A 19,112-nucleotide genomic window follows, 5' to 3' on the forward strand; every position below is an offset into this window, starting at 1 on the left:
TTGTGAATGCCCTAACACGATCTCCTGCAAAGTTGTCCCTGCCAAAAACGCGTGACGTGACTGCAGCATTTTGTCCCGTCTGCCTAAGGTAAAAACACGTTTCTGCCATATACGCTTTTTTACCGGTGGACTCTAGCGCGCAGGGTCACGGCTCCGCATACACGAAATTTTACCTCTGACAGCCAGACACATTTTTGTATGTACGCGTTAGTAAACCACGATTTTTCATCACTTTCAGCTAGTTTAGGTAACTTAGCAGCAACATTAATGTAAATAAAAGATGTCTTGGTCGGAGTCTAGGGGTCTGAAAAGTCAATTTTTTTTTTCTTGCCAAGTAATTACCTCTGAAATATAATGATGAAACAGTAAGAATTGTGGAGGTACGGCTTTTAATTTTTTTTTTTTTTAATGATATTACGTGGTTCAAAAATTTATTCAAGCTGAATTCATTGAATAAAAAACAATATATCTATTCGAAACTAAGTTAATTGCTTCAAAGGAATGGTTCCCGAATGTCCATGCTTCTTGCAACCCTATCATCAACTATTTCTGGCAGAAGTGCTTCAAAGAGGAGTCTTTCTAGCTTTGGTAGCATTTCCTATATTTCCTATATATACGTATATATATATATATATATATATATATATATATATATATATATATATATATATATATATATATATATATATATATATATATATATATATATATATATATATATATATATATATATAGTGTACGTAGGTATATATATATATATAGGTGTACGTAGGTATATATATATGTAAAGTAGGTGTACGTCTCCCCATCTTCACTTGATAATTTAGTAGTTTTTTGGAAGAGCTGAAAATCAAATTTGTTTCCATGAAAACCTTCCAAATGAAGTACTTCTCCAAATTTTGGTAGATACCATAGATGTAGATGAAGGAGAACGCAAAAAAGACGTTTTTAAATACAAGCTGGAGAAATTTCCAAAATTAAGATTATAGTTAGCAAATGCTCTATGAAGTGATGTCCTTCCTCAAGGCTCAAAATTAATGAAATAGGTATCAGAAAGAAAAAAAAAATCCGATTCTACGATGCTGCTTATATACAAAAAAAATTCTTTATACCTGCCCCAACAAAAGGGGATATCTGTGCAAATTAATCCTCTGCTTTCACATTCAGATTTCTGAATATTAATAATATTATATACATAAGTTCTATTTGTGCAATGTAAATTTTATAAACTACTAAGCATGCATCACAAAGCCGAAGAACCGATTTCGAAAGACTTTTCAGACAGAAAATGTTACAAGCTTTCTTTCATAAGGAATTCTTGAACAGAACATGGCAATATTTTTGTCCGACAGCAACTGTTCAACGTAAGAAAACACTAAAATAAAAAAAAAAATTATATTCATAATTGTTAATAAGTTCCTCGATTTGAACACCTTCACAAATCAGTTCAATCTCACTCCTTTAGCAGACAGACTACTAGTGTCAAAATAGTCATTTCAAGTTCTAACCTGCAGTCTAATATATAAAATTACTGTGTAGACAAGTAACACCTAAAACACACGTAATCTAATAGAACAGGTTTGGACAGACTACTGAGTAAAGAAGGAAAAATTCTTAAAATCTACTAAGGAATTTGCTAGCCAGATTTTTGAGAACTGCCTTCATTTTGCTTGAAATGTTTAGCGAATCTATGTGATGGTTTATGATTTCTCAATTTCCTATAGCAAGAAAAGACAAGATCACATTTAGCACACTTAAAACATGTATCATGTATCTTCATATGAGTAATCAGTACACCTGGGGTAGACAAACTCACGCCACATATATCACATATCACTTTTGGCAAGCTAGCCGTACAAAACCCTTTCAAATGTCTATTCAAGGAACTCAGTACATTAAAGCTTTTACCACAATGCTCACACATAAAAATGCGTCCCCGATGTTTTGCTTTCATGTGATAGCGATGGTGGTCTTGTGTTAGTGACTTATGATTGCAAAGTTTACAATCGACTGGCTTAACGTCAATTCCATGGGCGCAAGAACGGTGATTTCTCAACCTATTTGGGTAACGAAAACCTTTGCCACAAATCTCACAGACATAAGGCAAATCATATAGGTTATGGCAAAGAACATTGTGTTTTTCTAAATACCGCTTCCGTGAAAATGTCTTACAACATATTTTACATGTATTTGTGTTAGTTTTTTTCGCAGCGGTATACATCATTCCTATTTTCTGAAGTGTACTGATAGTTCTTAAGCTACTACCAAGTGGCACTTCCTTTTGTTTTTCAACAGTACTTTTAACTAGCTGTTCTTCTTCGTAGATACTAGTGCAAACGTCTTCATTTTGAGAAACTGGAGAAACTTTCATTCTACAAGTCATATCAAAATCCTCAAGAGTATTACTTTCGGTGGCAGTATCAACCCCAAAGAAGGAATTAGTTTGCCTACTAGAAAAGTCTTCATCCATCTCATTGATATCTCCGGACACTTTTGAAACTTCATCCGATTTTTGGTCAGCAGAGTGGTGACTACCGTCAATATTTGCGCTTGTTTCTGACACTTGGAAAACTTTTATACCTTTGGCACCTTCTTTGTTTCTAAAACTCCGTCCGCAATGTTTTACTTTCATGTGATAATGATGGTGATCTTGTGTGGCTGATTCATGATTACATATTTCACAAATTACTGGTTTTGTGGCAACCCCGTGGGCTGAGGCTAGATGGTTTATCAGCCTTTTTGGATAATACAAATTTTTACCACAAATGTCACATACATAGGGCGATTCCACTTGAATTTCATGGCACTCAGAATTGTGCTTATCAAAGTTGTATTTCCGATGAAATGTTATGCAGCATATTTCACAGGTATTTGCTTTTATTTTGGCAGTTTTAAATGACAATTCTGCTTTCTGATGATTATTAATAGTTTTTGAACTAGAGTCAGGCTCATTTTTCTCTTGTCTTTCGTCTTTATCGGTAAATAACAATGCTTCTTCAGTGGCATTAAAAGAGTTTTCTTGTTTCTGAGGTGATGGTACCACAGCAGTTTTACCATCATTACTTTCAATTAAACTATGCTGTCCAAAGAGGGAATCACTTTTTCCGTTACACATGTTTGCCTTAATTAAATCATCTGATATATGCAAAACCTCCAACGATTTTCCGCTAACAGCTTGGTGGTTTCCATTCAACTTTGAATGCGTCTCTGACCCTTGTAGAGTTGCAAAATCTTCGTGGATATTTATGATTCCAATATTTTGACTGCTATGTTTTACTTTAATATGATAGGAATGGTGATCCCGTGTTGCTGATTCGTGGTTACATGTTTCGCATGTGACCGGTTTTGCGTTAACTCCATGGACTGAAGTCAAATGGTTCAGTCTTTTTATCCAAAAAATCAGTCTTTTTGGATAGTACAAATTTTTGCCACAAATCTCACACGCATAAGGAAATTCGACTTGAATATTGTGGCATTCAGAATTGTGCTTATCAAAGTTGTATTTCCGCCGAAATGTTTTGCAACATATTTCACATGTATTCGCTTTTCTTTTGGTAGTCTTGAACGGCAACTCTGTTTTCTTAAGTATATGTATTTCGCCTATATCGCTAACTAATTGTTCTCCAGTGAGACTGGTTGAAATTTCTTGATCTTGAAATAAGGGAGACATAGTGCTTTTACCAGCATCACTTTCAGTTGACTTTCTAAACTCTTTAAAGAGGGGATCAGCTTTTCTGTTAGACAAACATACATTTACTCCAGTTAAATCCTCGGATAATTTTGAAATTCCACGCAATTTTTCACTAGCAAAGTGGTGATTTCCATCAACGTTAAAGGTCGCATCAGACACTTGCCTACTTCCGAAATCTTCGTTGCCTTTTTTGTTTATAATGCTTTGCCCACAATGTCTCGATTTGATATGGTAGGCATGGTGATCTTGTGTTACTGATTCATGATTACATATTTCACAAATAACTGGTTTAATGTCAATTCTATGAACTGAAGCTCGGTGATTTCTTAACCTTTTTGGATAGTATAAATTTTTCCCGCAGATATCACATGCACAAGGCGATTCGAGTGGCTTATTATGACACTCAGAATTATGCTTGTCGAAGTCCCGTTTAAGCATAAATATTTTAGAGCATATTTGACACGTATTGGTTTTAGTTTTCGTATTCTTAAATAGCAAGCCATCTTTAATTCGATCATCAATTCTATCTGGACTATTGTCAGGCAAATTTTCTTTATGTTTTTTATTTCTGTCGAGCAATTGTGATTCTTCAAGGATTGTACCACACATTTCTTGATCTTGAGATGACGATGATATGTCAATTGCACTGGAACAGTCAAAATAATCAACTGCATTTGTTTTGGTGGCATTATCATCTCCATTTGAATCACCTTTTCTGTTAGGAAAACTTATGTTTCTTTCACTTAAATCATCAGGCAATTTTGAAGTATCGCTTGGTTCTTCATCTGCAGAGTAGTCATTTTCATCCTCAAACACTTGCAGAAACGAAAAATCTTTGGTACTTTCTTTTTTACTGATATCTTCCCTGCAATGTTTTACTTTCATGTGATAGCGATGACGATCCTGTGTTATTGATTTATGATTACATATTTCACAAATGACTGGTCTTACGTCGATTCCATGGACTGAAGCTCGGTGATCTCTTAACCTCTGAGGATAGTACAAATTTTTGCCACAGATCTCACACATATATGGTAAATCGACTGGCATGTTATGACAATCAGAAATATGCATTTCAAAGTCTTGTTTCCGAAGAAATATTTTGCAGCATATTTCACAAGCATTTGTGTGTGCTCTGTTATTCTCAATTAAAAATTCTGCTTTCTGAAGCTTGTTCAATTTTTTTGAACATAGGCGTGACACACTTTCCTCTCGTTTTTCGTTTACATTGCTGACTAGTTGGGATTCTTCATCAATTCTTGTGCAATTTTCTTGATCTTGGGACGATGGAGATACATTCATTTTACTAGTCATGCTAAAATTGCTGCTTTCTATTCTTCTACTAGAAAAACTCGGATTTTCACTCATTTCCATGCGCAATTTCGAAATTTCATGAGATTTTTCATCCGAAGATGGATGATTTTCATCTACATTTGTATCTGTTTCAAACGTTGCCTGAAATGTAATATCTTCGGTACGATATTTTTTCATGATGCTCCAATGTCTCCAATGTTTGGCTTTCATGTGATAGCGATGATGATCTTGTGTTACTGATTCATGATTACATATTCCACAACTGACCGGTTTTACATCCAGTCCATGAACTGCGGCTCGGTGGTTTCTTAGCCTGTTCGGATAGCGAAACCCTCTGGTGCAAATCTCACAAACATACGACCATTGGTGCATATTATGGGAAAGAGATATGTGACTCTCTAGATCAAATTTCCGACAAAATGTTTTGCAACATATTTTACATATATAAGCTTCGACATTCCCACCTGACTTAGTTGCGGAACCAAGGTTATCCTCATTCTCTTCTTCTTGTTCATCAGTACTGCTAATTGCTTCTGGTTCTTCAGGGATATTAATACAACTTCCTCCAACACTCATACAACTTTCTAGTACAACCGAAATATCAATTTTACCAGTCTGACTGACACTATCAATAAAACTTTTTGTGCTACTATCCTCTCGAATGAGGGAATCACTTTCTCCGCTAAAAAAATTTGCAAATTTCTCGCTTGTATTACCAGATTCTTTTGGAATTTGCACTAATTTTTGGTCAGGAGACTGCCCTTTTTCGATGACATTTGAATTTGTCTCCAAAAATACAAAATCTTCTATGTCCTCTTTGTTTCTGATACTTGTGCTGCTATATAGGAATATTTCTCCTTCTTTGCTAAAATGTTCATTGAAAGTAACATCAGGAGAATTACACATCTTACTTTTTAACTGCACCGAGCAGCTAGCTTCATTAACTACCAGTGTTCCAAACACAGCATGTTCGTGAGCTCTAGTCTCAAAACAGAAAGCACATATCATTTTACTCACATTTGAAGACAATTTCGCCTGCCAAACACTGGCATCAAGAGTAAGAAAGCCTTCAACAGGGAGTCCTCGCATTTTTAATAGTTAACCTGCAACAAAAAAATTGTTTAATCATAGGCTTTTACACATGATACACTACCAAGTAGCTTGTCCTAATCTTACGTATGAAATAACAAGTGTTTGGTATATGCAGCAATGTAGCTTCCTAAGCCTGGAGCCACTCCTATGACCTTTCACACTCATTTGCATTTTTAAGGTGTTGGTATAAGAAACAATTAGGGGAGAAAGGGCATAAGAGAACACGTAGAACAATGAATATAACGAAACAACTCACAGCTAGTGAAAACGTGGATAAATGCACATTTTTTGGCGGATAACCCCACTCAGCCGTCCTTAGTAAAAACATAAAAATAAAATTCAACTGAACAGTTAACTTCTCAGAAGAGTAATAAAACGACGACTGTTCTCTTGAGAAGGCACCTATTAATTTATTTTTTTTTTACGTGGAAAAAAAACTGATGAAAAAAATTTTTTGGGTTGAGGTTTCAGGAAACATTATTTGGCATTAAAATAAAAAATGGACCCGTAAAATTTAACCTCTTCATTTTGATTTAAATGAACACAAAAATGGTGAAAAACAAAACTTTATTGGTTAAGATCTTAGTAAACTTTATTTGGCACTAAATTCAAAAATGGAAGTCAAATGTTTAAATACGTTCGCCACCTTCACTCAAATTTGTCATTTAAACACTCTTTTTCTCAGTCCCTGCAAAGCCTAGATTTTATTATCCTAGATCTGTGCATAATTTTATCATATCACTATCTAATTTTAGCATTGTATAACTACATTACATAACAGTAGTGTAGTGTATAAATACACTACAATCAATCAAACCAGTTTTTTCCCCAGCTAAGGCATTATTCAGTGGCCATGCAGTTGATTTGGTTTTGCATCGCCAAACGGCAGAAATTCCCCTTTGCTGTGGCGTGTTCTCTCGGGTTACTTGAAAAGGGTACTAATACTTTAAGTTTCTACTTGAGCCCTCTTCCAACACTCGATAGTGGCTGATACGATACAACCCTCCCGGGAAAAAACACTTATCCGTTACAATTGTTCTCAGAAAATTTCGTATAGTTTTATGTAGGGGCTTGAGACCGTTGCTGTAGGGTTCTTAGAAGCATGAATTTTATTCGGTAGTTTTCGTCAAGATCAGACCCCTTCTGGGGGTTTTATCCTCCTTTTCCTAAAATTAACAGAGTTTTTTACGCTAATAAATTTTAATAGGTTGGAGGAGAAAGGACACTGGAGGAGGAAGATGGTGTTGATAGTTTTTTTTGGCAACACTAAAACCAGTTCTGTCTCCTAAAAGGTACCAATACACTTTCTTATTCGGCATCAACATGAAAAGCTAGTTCGTTTTACGTATATATTGTTATCAAAATGTCTTCTTTTGTATTGGAGATTCGAGTACTATTGGCCAACGTCATTCCTCACAAACAATTTGTTAGCACGAACTGTTTGAAAACGACAATCACTTCAATTCGAATTCTTTGAAAGACAACAGGGTTAATAGACCAATAGCAATCACCACCAGCGGACATGGTTTTGGTTTCTAAGGAGCTTTCACATAATCGCGAGTGAAACTTTAACGTAAGGCAAGACGGTGAGGGGGTTGCAATCTTTCTCAAACTTATTACATTTTTCGTTCGTTTAAAGTTTCAAAGCCATTTTTTAATTTAATTTTTATCCAGTTTCTTTTTTTTGAATCAAGATTTAGACTGCACAATAATCGGCTCAAAAGCAAAAAGTACGACCAAGCGGGAAGGCGACCATAGAAACATTTAATTTTTAATAAGGCTTTTTAATACCTTAAACAGAATGGCTATTTTATCATGTTTTAGTTCTTGTAAAATTTCTTAGGACCAAAATTGTGTTCTCCCAAAAAATGATAAAGTATAAGCATTAATTGGGACAAAATCTTTTATACTTCTTAAAAAGAGCACTAGAATTCAAAATATTTCACAGGATGAGTCTTTCTCTATTTTCTACAGTCGTCAATTTCGTAAAATGACACGTAGAAGTCTCTGGGGGATAGGCTAAATGCCAAAAACGTAGTTTACATCCGAAAATTCAAATTTTTCAAGTGGGCGGGGGATTTGTCGGTAAATCATATTTTTGAAGATGCGCCCAAGCATCCCCTATTTGTAAGAAAACAAATATAGCATTCCATTTTACTTTAGAAATGTTTCCACATTGAAAGAGATGCTACCGTTTACTGACAATCCATATTGAACTACTAGTCCAAATATTTTCCTTCATGTGAAGATACGCTAGGAGATCCATTCTGCCTCCATATTGGTCTGAAAGAATTATGGGCACTTGGACAATTTGGGTTTAAAAATGCACTTTTTTAGACTTAGAACCTTGATCACCACAGAAATATCCACTGAATGTCTCCCCTTTAAGGTTTAAATTGCAACTATGCAACACCGTTCATAAAGCTTAAATAATTGTCCATAATAAGTATTCCATTGATATGCACTCAGTATATATTTAGAGAAAATACGTCACGGAACGACAGTCCGTCCTGAGTAATCGGAAGATGGTATACAAAGGTGTTTGAATAATTTAAGCCAAATGAGGATCTGGGGATTTTAGCTCGCTACCTATTCAGGCCAAAACTTTGGTTTTACAGCAAAAAAAAAAGGTAAAAAAAGCAGTATGTTATTGCAAAATACTTTTTGCTATTTACAAAAAAAAACAGTGGGACTTTTTATTTTCCATTTGAAAAAGCCCTCTTTCAATATTCTACGAACTCTTGTTTAATATGATTTCCCTGATAAGAGGGAAGAGTCCGTCCAAATTTTAAAGCGTTACCTTGTCAAAATGAATACTGACAATGTTCAGCATTAGCTTGATACATCAAAGCATATCGTAATCTGATACCTAATATTAACATTTCCACTATTTTAAACTGTTCAGTCATGTTACGAAATTATAAGAATTACCATATAAACAGACTATTTTAGTGAAAGGGATTGGCTGGCGTAGCCACTAAAAAAAGGAAAAGCAGGGTAACTCAAGCTAGGTTGGTAGGATTTCAACCCCCAGGTGAACGCCAACTTCGGTTGGTTTTCCGTTTTCAATTAAGCCCGAGCCTTTGATGAAAATCATTGTCGTGATATACAAAGCTGTGCCTACCTTCTATGTAGTAAATATGTCTGTAAATTCAACCACTGAATAAAAGGTCTACGAGGTTAATTTTTCCCATTAAAAAAAGAAAAAAAAGTGAAACGAGCTAGATTTGGGGCTAGACAAGATATCACGGTAAAATCTTTCTTAAAAACTACTTAAATATACTCAATGAAAAGCTGGAAACAACAAAGCGAAATCATGTAATTATAAATGTTTGTAACTTATCATATTTCACTAGAATTTACTTGTTTTTTTTTGCAGGTTTCATAAGTATACCAGTTTCTTCAAAATTCAAGATCCAAGAAATGATTTACTATGTTCATCCCTTTACAAGTCAAATTCTTTTCATCGAATATTATTGTGAGGCCTTTCAAATACTAGCCGAGCTCTTTTTCATTTTTGAGGGTAGCTTTACACTAAAATTGCCCACATCAATTGGGCTCAAAAGTCAATTTTCCTTAGCTTGCAAGACAGTAAATTCACATAGTTTTCAATAGTTTTCACAATTTCACATAGTTTTCAATTGTGTATCTATACGTTTAAACATAGCTATCAAGATTGTTAAAAGAAACTTTAAAACATTTGCTTTCACACACTTTTATTAATCCGGGGGGAGGTATAGTTTAGAGTGTGGGGATGTTATAGTAAACATCAGGGGCGTAGCAAAAGGGGGGGGTTAACCCCCTCACAAAGGTTTTTTCTTACTCTGCACTGCTGTTGGGAAGCAAAGCTCATGTTCTAAAAAATGAGTAAAGTGTGAATTTAAAAATGGAAAGGTACGAGAGAAGCTTCCCGAGATAATGTAAAGGCGAATTGCCTCACTGATTCCATGCGAAACGACGTTATGTTTACAGTCAAACACACATAGAAGAGGTTCATAGAGAAATAATGCAAACACATAAAACCCAACTTGTATATATCCTAGGGCTGTATCTATCCCAATTGAAAGGGGGGCTGAGATTGAGCTGTGCAAGCAGTAATCATTATATTTGGAAGGAAAACTAATTTGGGACGTGCTAATCTTGTGCCAAGACTTCTTCTAAAAGAAACACTATAACAAATGAGCTTTACTTTCCCTGTTTTCCAAATATAATTCTTGATACCTTGATAATATTTTATAGCACTGGTAAGCTTTTAGACAAAATACATGTGTCTCAAATCAATGAAAGTAAATATCTAGTAAAGCTTTCTGGTGAGCCTCTGTAATCGAGTAGTTTTTTTTCCCTGACTTTCCCATTAAGTTTGCACTTATAGAGTACAAATCTCGTCGTCCTGAACTGAGGCAGGCGTCAAGTTTTTACCTGATTCTAAGAAATTTAGTTAGCTATGTGAAAATTTGAAGATCCCTGTTTTGAGACCAAGAACAATAGGGTGAAAAAGCAATAAAACACACCGTTCTAGTTCTAGTCACCGTTCTAGTTCTAGTCACCGTTCTCAGTTGAGGAATATTTTAGAAAGCTCCTTTCTTTCCTCTCAAACTCTATCCAGGCTTTTACCCAAAAATTTGATTCACACAAGAACATACTATCAACTTTCTAGAGTTGGTTACGAGCCAGCTTAGAAGACGGTGAGAACCAAAACACTTCTAGAAATACCAAGCTAGCGAAATTTTATGACCTTGAAACCTTAGAGTTGTATGGTGAAGTCATTCTGTTGTGACCAGTTTTGAATAAAAAAAAATAAATAAAATAAAAAATGACAAGTTTTGGATAAACAAATAATAAAATAAAAACTGACAAGTTTTAAATAAACAAAAAATAAAATATAAAAAAGAAGAAAAAACATGAGAATACTATTGAAAAGCATTGAAATGCTGACTTTCTGCCCGTGGTAAATGCGTTACTTTGAAGTTTAGCAACAATCTCATTCACAACTTGCATGCCTGAGAGGGGATTTTACTCATTGAAGCTTCAAGAACCTAACTGAGAATCAGAACTTACGAAGAACGGGTAAATGCTCTAGCAATAGCATTCATACAAAAAACGAATCGGGGTGACTTTGGATGCAATCTCGATGAAATTACTTAAAAGTCACCAAGACTCAACATGTTTTCGTAAAAAAAACTTTTGTTGTAAATTTACCCCTTGAGCCTAAAAACTGGCTTTTCCTAATTTGCTGCTGACATCCAAAATTCACATTTCTTTAATATGGTGTACAGTGCTCATAGTATATTGGTTTATATAGACATAGGTACATACGCACTAGGCAATGGTAGGTCTGCTCGCCCTAAAAATAGTTAATTCCCCCCGCCCCAGAAGCCTTTCCTGGTTGCACCCCTGGTAAAAAATGCTGAGCTATTTCCTTCACAAGAGAATTCCAAGCTGGTGAATTGTTATCTCTTTTTGACTCAATGTTTTTTTCTTCTACAAGAAAAATAAAACATAAAAAAGAAAAAAAATTTTCGTCTGAACTACACAATAAATAATTAGGAGTAGCAACAAGTTAAATATTAGGACATAAATTATCTTTTCTATTTCAGATAGTAAAAACAAGTCTAAGTCTTCAGCAGAAAAGTTGGTGCTATTTTTCCAACACAATGTTAAAATACAAAGTTCAAAAGCTTCTTTGTTGTGAATTATTCGGAGTGGATGCATAATGATGGCTTTGAAACAGGACATATAATTTACCAGAAAATTGACATGTAAACAAGTATATTCTGCAGCAAGTTCAAGTAAATTCCTTAAATATTAAAATCTACATCATAGTTCAAAATTTAAGCATAGTCCTTCAATCACTAAAAAATAAACTGCAACTTTTACTGTATATAATAAGCAATATATTTCGTCATCATAAGCCACGAAAGAGAGTTACATGTTCCTGAGCATTTTTAGTCGGGAAAACATTCTGCAAAAACTATGGCAGTGGAACATTATTTTCTCTGTTATTGAAAACCCTCACAAATCTGTGATGTTGTCTATGACTTCTTAACTTCAGAAATGACGGAAACACCACACCACATTCATCACATTTATGTGCATTAGGGCCATCTGTGTGCACCTTAATGTGAGCCTTTAGATGATCTGGCCTTGATATATATACTCCACAAATTGGACATAATCGTTTTGCTGTTTTAATTCCATTATGTAACCTAATATGTCTATTAAAAGAGCTTCTTATAGTGAAGCTTTTCCCACATAAGTGACAAATAAGGGGAGCCTCACAATGTTTTGCTTTCATATGGTAGTTGTGATGATCACGTGTATGGGATACGTACTGACAAAGTTCACAGGTAATTGACTGCGCTTCAATTCCATGAACAGAAGATCGATGCGTTTTTAATCTATTTGGCGCTCCGAAGCTTTTCCCACAGATATTGCAATTAAATACACGGTTTACTGGGAGACTATGGTAGGTAGTACAATGGGAAATGAAAGAACTTCTGTTAGAAAACCTCTCCGGGCATTTTTGACAGTTAAATAAGTCCACTTTTTTTAGCACATGAATCTTTTTTGGTGGGTCGTTTATCAAATCCACGTCTTCTGTGATTTGTTTTTCAATGGAAATATAGTCTACAGCTTCGTGAACTGTTTCATAAAAGTTTGAACTGCTAGCAGGCATTGATACGCCTATCTCACTAGATCCTACTTCACATTCAACAGGTTCATCCATATCCGACTGAAAGAAGCATAGAGAATTGTCATCACTATCGTCAACTGTCACAACTTCGTTGCTACAATCATTGATTTCTTCAGAAATAAATTTAACATCACAGAGCTTAGGAGTTCCATCGTCTTGACATCGGAGTTCTACGCAACATTCACTGGGATTGAAAAGAATGGTACCATAGACACTGTGCACATGAGACTCAGTCTTGAAGCAAAACCCACAGAGTATTTCAGAATCTTTTGCACCTAAAGTTGCCTTCAAAACATCAGGGCTTAAGGAAAGTAAACCTTCAACATGAAGCTGCACCATTGTAAATTAATTCACTGCAAAAAAAGAGAAGAATCTTTTGTAATCAGCACTGAACGGGATCATGGATGCATAATGTAGAAAACCACAGAAAGACAAAAGTTGGAGAAGAGAATGCAGTTTATTGTAGCCAGTTAACCTTTGCAAAATCTCTTTGAGAAAAATATGTAGTTAAATGTCTAAAACTGATGCTCTGCCCTCTCAGAAATACTCATTAGTTACATTTTTTTCTAGCCAATACTTGGGCACTGGAAACTAAGTTAAAGCTAGAATCCAGAAATAGAGAAGTATCTAGCTTTGGCAAAGAGCTTCCAGACTTTATTTTAGGAAGAATTCACTTATTTTCCAGTATATATACACTTATACATGGAAATCTTAAACAATTTAATGATAATGAGTTCCAAGATTTAGTAACAATTTTTCCAGGAAATGGTACTTGTAGAAGCATTACATACGTATGTTTTTTCTCAGGAAAAATGTTTGCTTTGAACAACAAACATTTGAGCACAGATTAGTACCCAAAAAAAGCAAGATCTGACAGTTATTGAATATTAAAAAGATTGTTTGTTTTGGTCAAAATGATCAAGTCTATTCTAAAATGACTCTTCTCAAAATTTATAAATTTCAAGCAGACAAGTAAATTCTAAACAAATGATCCTAATTTTCTCCACTAGGTCTTATTACAAACTTATCAAATTTAATTTAAAAAATAATAATAAAGTCTTACGGAAGTAAAGATCGAAGTTTAAACTTAAAAGGAGGAAAAATTATTGCTTAGCAGATTATGCAAGATATATCTATAAAACTACCTCAGATAAACTGTCTTGTGAAATTTCCTTACAACTGTAGATTTCTATAAACTAGCACTTTACTAAAAACAGAAATCGACGCAAAAAACATCCTATTTTTTCAGGAGAACAGAAGTCCAGGAATAGCCTCCGAAAAATAAAAGACTAATTTATAAGGCTCTCAATAGTCTTTCATCAACCATGTCATCGATAACTTTTAGTACATAATTGTAGGTGATAGTGTGCGTCCAGCTTCAAGTATTGTCTCTGAGCATACCAGGTTTTTAGTGGTTGCTGGGGGGATAAGATTTGGTCTCAGAATACATTGGGGCATGAATTTCGATGTCGGAGCCCGAGGCCTTTTTCATATTGAACTCCCAAGCCGGGAGCCAGAAATGGCAGGGGACGACAGAGATAAACCAGAAGGCAAAGTGCAGAGACGTCAAGAGATTACGGGGCCGGCTCAGTCCTTTTCACTGAGACTATTCTCATGCCCTTACATAAAGATAGGGTACAGCTAAGCAAGCCGACCAAAAAATTAGGGCATGTCTTGACCTTATACTGACCACTGAAGCCATGAAGAGACCTATTTCCAAGGTGAAACTCTGGATAAGGATTGAGAAAAAGAATAAAGGTGATAAAGTTCAGTGTTCTCCATATCTGAGATTGCCATCAAGACGGGAGCCCGAATCTAAGGCCCCCGCTCAAGAGGCTACCCTGTGACGAACAATCTGGCGTATATCCAATTAGCACAGGATGGCAAACCGGAGGGATGGCTGAGGGTGTGTGCAAGGGGATCCTCTGAGGCCAAGCACTAATTTAACCCTCGAAATAAATTAGTTGTGAGTGAAGGTCCCGAATTAGTGGTCATAAACCAAGGTTAAGAGAACTTTTCCTTTATTTATTTGATGGAAGAGTTAATACTAATTGTAAAATTCACGAATGAAAGATCTCCATCAGTGGAGTGAATGAGCATTGTTGGGAAAAAATTGCGGCGAAATGACAATGAATCCTTGTCAATACATTCTAATACTTAAACGAGTCCAGCTTATGACCCGCGGGGGCTAGAGCGCTTTCAGATCAATCTGCATTACTGTCAGACCGCTTCATATAATTTTGGCAGGCTGCTGGCAAAGACACAAACGTTTCTAGCGTTGGTACAGGAGTCTTACACTGTCAAAGAAAGGATCATAGGGAATGTCAGGGGAGCCAAACTCTTTGCTAGTAATGAGACAAGCACCACTTCCAGAGGTCATATTTACCATCCGCAAAATTTAAATGCCTAGAAATTATTTGAGTATTCTTCTAAATATGTGGTATTCGTTTTGGTGAAACTTCTGATTGGCTCTGAACGTGTCGTATTCAGCTCAGTATACATACCACATAATGAAAACCCACAACCAAAGAAGGTAATGAAGCTCAGAGATGCAGCTTGGGTTTTGAGTTTGGATATCTTCGAGGAGTTGCAGGAAAAATTAAACTGTTTTCATGAAGATGAAAAAGAAAAAAATAAGTTTTTTCATTAGGCATTTTTTTTTGTTTTGTTTTTTTCAAAACGCGGTTTTTAGTTTTCAGTCACTTGAGGAGGCTGGTAGGGAGAATGCGACAGGGGAAGATTGCCAACCTCAGGTTACGTATTTTCAGCCATGAAGGTTACAATGGCACCCTTGGTACGCTCTCCAGCCTTTCTAATCCTGAAATTGCACCAATAATTGCCATTTTTGGTTCCATACGACACTTTACAATGTAGGTATCAAGACAAATTTATAAAAGTAAGAATATATGAGCAGTAGCTTTTGAGTCATTAAATATCTCTCTACAATCTTCCAGTAGCCTGCTAGCCCTGGCGGACAAAAAAAGAAAAAAAAAGGCATCAGGACAGTTATGCTTTCATCATTCAATAATCAGTTGGGCTGTCAGTCACTGCAAAATTTTAATTGTATCGAATTAACGACGCCTCTTGACTACTAATGTCCTTGCATCGGTCCTGCAGTATGTTGCTAGAGCTGGGTTCGAACCCTGGGTCCCGTATTACCAAGCTGAGATAAATTCCACTGCACCACCACAGGACACTTTTTTTTGCTCTTTGAAACTATAGAGCATCTCAAACCTACACCGGAAGATGTTCAGAATCCACAGCACCACCTAAATATGCTTCATGTTTCAATGTTATTGATGAATAAACAAGACAAAGGTTAATTGTTGAGCACTTGATCCTGTTGAGCACTGTCTTGATGCAGTATCCCGCATCTGGTTGTGAAGCTTGCAGTCTTCCCCTAAAAAATTATCCTCTACGCAGCATTCAATCACTTTTTAAACTGAGTCAAAGCAAAATTTACTGTTGCCCAGTTATTGTAATTAGCTAAGTTTTACTATTATGAGCCGAGCTTTTGTTCTCCTATTAAGTTTAAAGTTACTTCCTTAAAAGGAACATTTTCTTCTTTTTTTTCTAAGGTCATCAAGCCTCCACCTTTGTTCCCTTCTTTGTCACACCTCATTGTATAAAAACCAGCGAGATTTGGTGTTATCGCTTCTTTAGTTAAATGAGTCTCTTGTAAGTGGCGGATCCAGGGTGGGGCCGGGGGACCCCCCCCCCCAAGACTTTGTCTGGTACCCACATTTCTTGTTTTTTTCTTCTTTTTTTTAGAACAAATTTGTTAATTTAGTCAATTATTGGCACCTTTGTCACATTCCTCCACCCCAAGATTTTGCTCATTGGCGCCCTTGTCACGTTAGGCCTCCTCCAAGATTTCGGTCTAGATCCGTCCCTGTCTTGTGAAGGACTAAATTATGCTTTTTTCTTATAATTAGTACACTTGTTAGTGCAGTTATTACTTTTCCATCCCACTTGTATTTAGTTGAACGATCCTCTTTTAGCTCTTGCAGGGCGCTTCACTTTCTTTACATAGTTACCTGTCTGGGTGTTTTTCTTTATCTGGTGATGGATGAGTGGGTTCTTTTCCCTGTCAAAAATTCTTTCTGGCCCATTTGCTCAGATAGATCTACTTGGTCAATTTTGTCAAAATTTTCAGGTTTCCAAGTGTCAGATCTTCATACAGGACCTTGTTAAATTTTTACATTATTTTTGTCTTTTCTTAAATTATTAGAGCTATGTCTATCTAGTAGTAGTAATCAAATAGTAGTTCCACAGATTTTCTTTTGTTTGTAAATTTGTACAACTTTTCTTCGTCCTAAAGTTTCTCTGTATGTAATTTTTTTCTCAATTTCCTTCTACACTCCATCTTGTCGTCTATTAATAATTATTAAAAATTTTAATAATTACTTGAGACAAGGACAAGATGGAGAGCACCAATCGAGTTATGGGCACCCTAGAGTGTCAATCATTTCGATCAAAAGCTTCCATCAATCAATTGATTAAAGCATGATTGACCGTCTAGAAACCCGTTTGAAGCTTGAGTCAAGCGTTCATGGTGATTGATAGAAAGTTTGAATCACTTAATTGGTTCCTAGACGGTTAATCATGTTTTAATCAATTGATTGACGGAAGCTTTTGATCAAAATGATTGACCATTTAGGGTGTCCTTTTCTTATCTTTCTTGTATATTGTTATTATCAGTCACCGGAATTGTTCGGTACAAAACTTTGTATCCATTGCTTGTGTCTCATGAATAGTTGCTCAGCCTCAAGAAGAGATCGTTGATTTCTCGACTTTGGCATAGTCCTTCTTTGTAATTTATGTGTACTGTTGGCAAAGTGTGAGCCCTCATAATTTGCACTTATGAGCAGTTGTTCTTCAAATTAGAATATAATTTTATTTATTCTAAAATACATATAAACCATTACATTAAACATCTTTCTAAAAGGCTTCAAAGCATGTTATATAGAAGAAACACAAATATTTACAGCAGAAAATAAACAATCAGACAAAAATAATGAAAACTAATCAAAAACAAACTCCCACTGTATAATAACAGCAGAACAGACAAAAAAACATGTAAATATTCAAAATTTGAAACATTTCAACAATATTGGACCCAACTCACACTCATTATTGGTTTTATGCAACAACAAATGTATGCAACAATAGTTTTCTTATATTAAATTATTTATCCGTGTAATATAAATTAGAGTCACATATTTTTGGTCCCCACATCCTCTCTCTCTAACACAAAATATGAAGCCCTTATCTCCTCTCCCCAATGCTCGGTAATTTTAGGTTGGTTCTCATAAGTCGTTCCCGAGATGTTAAAGACATGCTATTTTGATAGCCAACATACATGGTTTCTTTCAATTTACCTCTGCTCCTCCCCATAAGTCAAACTTCCCTAAGAACCTTTGGCATATTTTGAACAAAAAGTCTACCCAAAATTTTGATTAGATGTCTTGGAGGGTTAGAGGGATCGATGGCAAATAAAAGCATGGGAGAGAGGCTAGTTACCATCCAATCACTTTCGACTCTAAAAAGGGTACTAGAACTTTGGATTTCCGATCGAATAAGCCCCCTTCGAAGTTTTTACAGCCATCCCTTTCATAAGAAGGAATTGAAGGACCAAAAAAAACCACAGGCATATGTTTCTTTACTTGGGCAGTGCTAGAGTACTGCCTCTGATATTTTTGTATTGTTTTGATCAAAATAAATACCTTGAACCAGCGACGACATTGCAGATATTTGAAATAGGTTTTACAATGAACAAACACTTATCCCTGTTAAATTGTATGCCTTTCTCTCTTGCTCATATCAGTTGGTACGGATGTTAGTACTGTACCATTGAAATATTCGTCCACGACTTTAATCTGACTAGCAATTCTAACTTTGACAAAGGGTTGATCTTCTACCACATCAAACAAAAGCATATGAATTAAAAAATCATCTGCATTCTGCACCTGCGTTTGATAGTAGACCCTATCGATTGCTCCCAAAGCCCGTTTTCTTTAACCTTGAGGACACCAAGTCAGAATTTAATACCTAGACCTGAACTCATCAACTGCTGTCATGTAGCTTTCAGTTGCTTATCAAAACTCCCAATCAGTTACTTTCACATGGCTTTTATTAATCCAGGGAGTATTTCGTAGATTGGATGCGAAGATTATTTTTCACTCTGTACCACAAAACTAAAATTAGAAAAAGAAAAGATTGGACATGACTACAGGCTCAAGACTAGGATACAAATGAAATAATCGTTTCTACTTCATATGGCAGAAACAAGGCTTGTTTAAACAGTAAGGTTGGTGATTT

At 35.6% G+C, this 19,112-nt stretch overlaps 2 protein-coding genes across 2 annotated transcripts in view; both read right to left on the reverse strand.

The window, feature by feature from the left end:
• Nucleotides 1-1,636: 1,636 nt before the first annotated feature.
• Nucleotides 1,637-19,112, reverse strand: part of LOC148948531 (uncharacterized) — a 51,167-nt gene continuing 33,691 nt past the window's right edge. Inside the window, exon 3 of the mRNA XM_089094960.1 lies at nucleotides 1,637-6,108. Coding sequence (XP_088951086.1) covers nucleotides 1,637-6,094 — 4,458 coding nt within the window. The 5' untranslated portion in view covers nucleotides 6,095-6,108. The remainder of the gene's footprint in view (nucleotides 6,109-19,112) is intronic.
• Nucleotides 10,675-18,945, reverse strand: LOC148948532 (uncharacterized). Its single transcript, XM_089094446.1, has 2 exons — nucleotides 18,843-18,945; nucleotides 10,675-13,144 (listed from the first exon to the last, which is right to left on the reverse strand). The coding sequence occupies exon 2, from the start codon at nucleotides 13,128-13,130 to the stop codon at nucleotides 12,069-12,071; it is 1,062 nt and encodes a 353-aa protein (XP_088950572.1). The 5' UTR covers nucleotides 13,131-13,144; nucleotides 18,843-18,945; the 3' UTR covers nucleotides 10,675-12,068.

This window comes from Artemia sp. Qi Xiang Cuo, chromosome 9 (genome assembly GCF_049724085.1).
Source record: "Artemia sp. Qi Xiang Cuo chromosome 9, ASM4972408v1, whole genome shotgun sequence".
NCBI classification, from domain to species: Eukaryota; Metazoa; Arthropoda; class Branchiopoda; order Anostraca; family Artemiidae; genus Artemia; species Artemia sp. Qi Xiang Cuo.

What these genes read in the sequence shown, in the direction of transcription:
- LOC148948532 (XM_089094446.1), bottom strand. Translation starts at nt 13,130, where the DNA reads ATGGTGCAGCTTCATGTTGAAGGTTTACTTTCCTTAAGCCCTGATGTT.